This window comes from Macrosteles quadrilineatus, unplaced genomic scaffold (assembly GCF_028750875.1).
Source record: "Macrosteles quadrilineatus isolate MER2022 unplaced genomic scaffold, UCM_ALF_1.0 Scaffold_5__1_contigs__length_97177068, whole genome shotgun sequence".
NCBI lineage: Eukaryota > Metazoa > Arthropoda > Insecta > Hemiptera > Cicadellidae > Macrosteles > Macrosteles quadrilineatus.
In genome coordinates this window covers 70321299-70327742 of record NW_026542598.1, presented here as the reverse complement: position 1 = coordinate 70327742, position 6444 = coordinate 70321299, and the positions used below count along the sequence as shown (strand labels likewise).

General features: G+C 33.6%; 1 protein-coding gene across 1 annotated transcript; it reads right to left on the bottom strand.

Annotated features, from left to right (window-relative positions):
• Window positions 1-1219: 1219 nt before the first annotated feature.
• Window positions 1220-6440, bottom strand: LOC128995021 (UPF0193 protein EVG1 homolog). Its single transcript, XM_054419887.1, has 5 exons — window positions 6049-6440; window positions 5161-5300; window positions 4588-4693; window positions 2606-2755; window positions 1220-1693 (listed from the first exon to the last, which is right to left on the bottom strand). Exons 1-5 carry the CDS (start codon window positions 6137-6139, stop codon window positions 1455-1457), a joined length of 726 nt encoding a protein of 241 aa, XP_054275862.1. The 5' UTR covers window positions 6140-6440; the 3' UTR covers window positions 1220-1454.
• Window positions 6441-6444: the final 4 nt, after the last annotated feature.

The window sequence follows — 6444 nt, the reverse complement described above, 5'->3', positions numbered from 1 at the left end:
TTGTTTGATAATGATTATGCTTTTGTTGTTGGTACTGTAGCGAAAGCCCAAAAGTATCACATACGATTCACCCATTATGGAATGGGCACACGGGAGGGACTAAGGCTAAAGGTGTAGTGACGTCATATCTCTAGTGGCTAATGTTTTCTCTTGAGGCGACACGATTACCGTAACGAGACGATGTGATTCCAGCGACGGTACTAGCATGAAATACTATGATGATCTTACTGTAAACACCTAATTCCCGGCCTATAATACACTATTTGCTGTTTCCATAGAGATGAAGATTAGTACATAAAAATATAATTTATCCATTAGGCAAGCTCTAAATTTGATTTCCGGAGCAACTTATCTGAGCTAATGCTTGTATGGGTGTTCAACAGTAATAATTGAGAAATATCAACGCTTAAAGAGAGCCAATGCAGAGCTTGTAACAGCTTCTTTTTATTATTTTTGCTCTTGGTTATTTTTTGTTATTTTTTTATGAATTTGGTTATTTTTTGGAGGATTTTGGTTATTTTTTTTTTTTTTTTACAATTGGGTTTATGTTGATCGATTTTGATGAAGCTTGTAAAACTTTTAAAACTCATAAAATGCCCCCAATGAAAAGGGGTAGGATTAGTAATATAAAACAAAATATTTTATCATTATTGCCTACCTTGTTCAAAACCATCCTGCGTCATTATTATTGCCTACATATTTTTAGTATCCCAATAAAACGCCGGTTTTTGGCATTTTTAGTGACATTTTGGGTTTATTCATAAGTTTATTTTTTTATTATTTTTTATGATTTTGTTTTTTTTTCCTCAAATACTGTTACAAGCCCTGCCAATGTAATTGGCTCTGAGATATAGTTTTACAATACCAGCACATCAAGGAAAATGAATTTTTTGTGATAAATCCCTGTTGAAATCCATTTCCAGTTTACAGATGAGTGTGATTTTGGGAGTTTACTAGAGGTAGTACACATTAGCATGAAGAAGCCGGCTGCATAGTAAGTCTTCAAATGGTAACTGTCTTTTAGATCAGTAATTAGCTAAGTAAGTAAGTATGTTTGCCTTTTTGTGTTAGGGGTGTGTGAACTGTAATCTGATTGTATAGTCCATAGAGCTTTGGAACATCTTTTTAAAATATCGAGGAAAACAAACAAAATAAATACAATGACAAAAATATCTTTACTTGTGGTATTCATGACACATAAATGTTACATGAACCAATGTTTTCTTAAAATTACAAAAAGATTTTAATATTGAAAACTTTGTAAAAATATATCTGAGTGATTTAAAAATACTTGTACACATTACTAAACATCCATTCAAACAGTGTGTCCAATCACAAATTTCTCTTTAAGACAAAGCTCACATTTTTTTTAATTCTCACTCATTTCTGCTTTGTTAACCACATACTAAACTACCACATTTTCCGTCACGACCAGTTAATTTTTTGTCTCACCATCAGTCGTGTGGGAAGATATTATTGATGTTACAAGTAGTGTTTCTTTTCGCTGGCTTCACAGCAGATCTGATTCCCTCCAGGCTGCCGCTCATCCCTAGGAACTTTTCTTGGTCCAGTTTAGCCATTTGTCTCATCTTAGCAGCAACCTCCTGTTCTATCACTGTTTGGTAAGCTTTTGCCTGTCCCAGACCTTCCATCTCATGGAGAAATTCCAGACGCTCCCTAACCTCTTCTACCACTGAAATGAAAATGGTTAAATTCTGTTAGTCAACCTGAAACTGTGTACTATATAACCATTATGGTGATGCTAAAATGTCTAGCAGGTGTAGCACACAGGCAGGTAGCAGGTAGGTACACTTACCTAACCTGACCTAAAATGAACTTGGCGCAAGGGATTCATTAATTAGTGAATAATCTGGTGAGCATAGAGTTCATCAATAAGTACCAGTTCGATATCTCTACATCGATAAGATAGCACATTATAGCATTTTTACATACATTTATACATTTTTAGCACTATATTATCATAAAAGTTTTTTCTTTTATCATAGCATAATATTAAGACAATTCTATTCTGGAAAAAGTCAGTGACTGATGGATTTAACTTTTTAATTTTTTAAATAAAGAGATTGGCGGCCTCCTTTGTCCTTGCATTTGCCTCTCTACATACGCCTCCAGGACTAAGTGACAACCGTATCCAGCCAAGAAAGAGGTGATCCAGCACAGTACAAGTGTGGACAGTGTACTGATACTAAAGTACTGGGCTTTTAATAAACAGTCCTAAGCCCAGTACTTTAGTATCAGAGTACACTGATCACACTTGTACTGTGCTGGATACAGTTAAAATACCAAAATCAGCTGTTTTATTAAACAGCTGATTTTGGTATTTTAACTGTTAATTTGAGTAAAAAAAACACTAATGGCTTGGTACACTTTTATCTAGTAAAAAATAGTGTCTTTAGAGTGTGTTGAATCAATAGCAGCCTTTGTACCGTCACTATAATAACGTTATACTTATTAAAATTATATATTAAAATGGCTACATAACTCCAATCAAACTAAAACATTTTTTCCAAAATTCTGTAGTATTGTTATTAAAATTGTACTGTTATTTTCACCGATTGAGAAAAGAAACTAGAAAATATCTTACAGTGATCAAATACAGCATCTGCATCAGGATCTTGTTTTTCCGTGTTTCGACGCAGCTTCAGTTGTTCCTTCACATCGAGATGATCTGGTGGTAGTTCCTTCCCATATGTCATCAAACTCTGCAACTTTTGTTTCTCAACATCTCTGTTCTCTAAAAACAAGATTAAGACTGATTAATTTCAATAAAACTATTGTTTTGATAAATAAATGATATATTTATTTATTTTAATGCATATTTTTATTTGTGGAAGGTAGATATTTTTGCTTGCTTACTACAATTTCCCACTCATAGCAATAGTTTAATATATGTAGCTCTTTGGGTTTTTAACGTGTAATCAATCCTTATGCCAGTTTAACGCATATCGTGTCATTTTTAAGCTTCATAATATGATCGTTAAAAATAAGCTAACTGTAAACTACTGTAGGATAGGCCAACAGCTAATTTATTTTTTAAAATGCCACAGGCAAAGACTATGAATTTAAATAAACTAATGTTATTTAAATATGAAATGAATCGGACATTTTAAGGAGATATTTGATTGAAAATACAACCAAGCAAATGAATATTTGCTTAGCAGGTTTGCTGCGGTGGGGGTATTTTATGATCCATCTTTTCTCTAAACTCTTGCGGCACTGTAAAACCTCAAAAAATTAAACCTTTGAGTTGACAAAGCAAAGAAAATCTCAATAACTGGGAAAACTCACACATAGAGAAGAGCATGTTTATATAAAAAAAACCTTTATTAAACATCAGTTTTTGTACAACGTAGGCTAGCCTAAGTAATCAAAATATTTTACACATTTAAATGTTAACAGTAATAAATAAACAAAATTTCCAAAATGTTACTATAATATGTCCATAAACAAGAAAACTACAACAGATTATTTATGATTTTCCATAAGAATAACAAGTGAATTTTAAATTCATACTTTTTTAATTTTCTCTGTAACCCTTAGGTATACAACAATGCTTCAATATACTAAATTGTCCTCAGTAACGACGAAATTGTGAGCGTCTTCTGTGTTTGCAGGGTCATCTTCTCCTGGGGTCGCGGAGGTTTGAATTGAATTGAATAGTGGAATAGAAGGCTAAACATCTTTTGCGGTCGCACGGATATAGGCTATTCTACTTATCCTGCCGTAAGACTAAATTGTTAACATACCAACATTATCGTCATCCACGATGGGGGCGAAATCAAGAATACAAAACTGAATAGAAAATAAAATAAATTGGCCTTAGTCATGACAAATCCGGAGTTGAGTCCCCTGCGGTCATAGTGAAGGTAAAATTGTGGGCATATTCTGCGATTGTAAAGGATTCGTGAACGACTTCTAATATTATGAACATCCTGCACCATCGCAAGGCCATTACCGTACATTATGATCGTGGCAAAATCCTGAACAACTTCTGTGTTTACAAGGACATCATCGTCGTCTCCCACAATCGCGACCAAATCATGAACGTCTCTGTGGTCTAGGAGCAATCGTGAACATCTTTAGCAGTTGCGAGACCTCTGATTAATTTCACCCGCGATCGCTGTTGTTCTGATTTTCGATCGCGCAATCTTTGCAGGCACGTTTGGTGATCGTTAAAAGTTCGACTAGGAAAGTTGGGCCCCCTAACTAGCAGATTATTTTCCAAGAGAAAAAGAACATTATTTTGTGGCCCTCCGCCTCGTTACGCCACTGAATGAAGCTTACTTTGACAGCAAAGGTAACTAAGTCGAGACTTAGTTAAATAAATACTTAGTACTATAACTAAATATTTAGTATAAATAAATACTAATTTAGTAGTATAAATAAATACCTACGAGTAGATAGTTAATTGTGAAGTAATCCAGAAGGCAATACAAAAATTTAATGCAAAAGAAGATACAGTAGTCACTTGAGGCATTTGAAATCTATTTGGACTGAGGCCCTGCTTTATTAAATGTAGGCCTACTTAAAAAAAATTTTTGTCTTTGGAGTCTAATAGCGACTTACTCATATTGACGTTGAAAGGTGGGTCGAAGGGGTCTCGCTGATAAGCTCCAGATTTCACAATGGCTTGGTAGCTTCGTCTACGAGGCAGGGCTGGAGGGACCAGCATCTTTTTAACATAAAAGTCTAATATAAATCTCTACAAAATTTCTGTAAACCCGTTCCTGCAATTTAGGAAAGTAACTTTGACTAAAATGACTAATAATGCATCTCAACCGAATTTATACACACTTTCCATGACATAAGTTAGGCCTACTAACATGATTATAAATATCAACACAGTTAATTGCCACTCGATAATCCAACACTTTTAGTAATCTGGTGCTGTGCTAAGGGCTAGATTTACCAATAAGCTCACATCTAGTTCTAGTTTCTAGGCGCATCTGCTACATTGTTAGCTTTTTGTACACCTAGTTGCAATCTCTATAATCTGTCAAATCTGAGTTACTAAACAACTCCAGCATTTTACCTAGATGAACTCTGAGGTGATTGCCCTACACACCATTATTTCATGTGTGCTTTCCTTACTTCAAACTCAGTTTTATGTTGGTGTATGAGCTACCTATCTAGACGCACCTCTCCATTTTTAAGTGTAGATGCACTGTGGCTACGTGTGCTCGCATGTGGAGTCGGCCCTGGAAGCGGTTCTCCTCGGTTCACCGATTCTCTTAATGTCTGCCTTTGTAAAATAGATAGTTTACTCTCTTCTATAAGCCCTGGAAAATGTTGCTGTGTAAAAAGTAAACTTTGCTCCTTTTAAAGGAATCATTATGTGGAATGAATAGGCTAGCCTAATCTACGTAGTAAAAATGAAGATTAGATCTGGATGGGTTATTTAACTTAGGCCTACTTACCGTACATCATTATAAAACTTATGGAAATCTGAAAAAAATAATGCATGGAGGTAAAACCAGTAAAAAGTAAGTTTAAACATATGATTGTGTTCTACAAATATTATAAATATAATAATTGAATAAGGCTAAGAATATGAAAATCAGTAGGTTGATGAAATTTTACTGGCTTTTTTTATGCTTATGAAGATTCTATCCCTTCACATAAGATTTTAATCTTGCAGAGGAGAGTTAAATTATTTGATGAAAACCCTTACCAAACAAATACCAACAACATAAATGAACACAAGTTTAAAACTTTATTTAATTAAGTTAGGCCTTAAGTATATCTTCATATCTATTACCTACAATTCAGTGTTTTGTTTACATAAGGTATGCTTTAAAAAGATAAGTTAGTTTTAAGTTTAAATCAATATAGGTTTACTACTAAACATACATAAACACTGGAACATCTTAAACTTAAAATGTTTGGCCTATAGTCCTTAGCCTAATTCTACAAGGCTAACTTAAGTTGGAGAAAAAGTAAGTTAAAGTGAAACTTAATACAACTACAACAACATCTTCTAAACAAAGATATTATGGGTTGAATGAGAAATTAAATGTATATTCTTACTGTGTATAAGATCCTGAGTGTCTTTGCTGTACTTCACTTTGTGGGAATGAAATAAACCACCTTGACCTACCCGATGTTCTCTTGTTTCCATGATTTTTTAAGGCAAATAAAATAAATAGGTATCGATTGTATGAATATGTTACTTAACAAAACAATATAACTTTTTTGATCTTTAGGCCTATTATAATAGTTTAATAACTGAACAGAATCTTTTATAGTTAAATCAATTTGAAACTAATTACAAACTCTAACTTATGACCAGGTATTTTTTATCCAAAGTTGATTGAATTTTATTCAAGTCCAAAACTTCCCCAGACTATTTTAGAAACTTCAGAACAAAAATGCTAATTTTAAAATAACCTCTGGAATAACTGGAATAAGAAAGCTTTGTTTGTT

What these genes read in the sequence shown, in the direction of transcription:
- LOC128995021 (XM_054419887.1), bottom strand. Translation starts at nt 6,139, where the DNA reads ATGGAAACAAGAGAACATCGGGTAGGTCAAGGTGGTTTATTTCATTCC. An exon ending in CACTCAGGATCTTATACACA is followed by an intron (nt 5,301 to 6,048) that starts GTAAGAATATAC and finishes AACATTTTCCAG; the next exon opens with GGCTTATAGAAGAGAGTAAA. An exon ending in CTACACTTAAAAATGGAGAG is followed by an intron (nt 4,694 to 5,160) that starts GTGCGTCTAGAT and finishes TATGTTAAAAAG; the next exon opens with ATGCTGGTCCCTCCAGCCCT.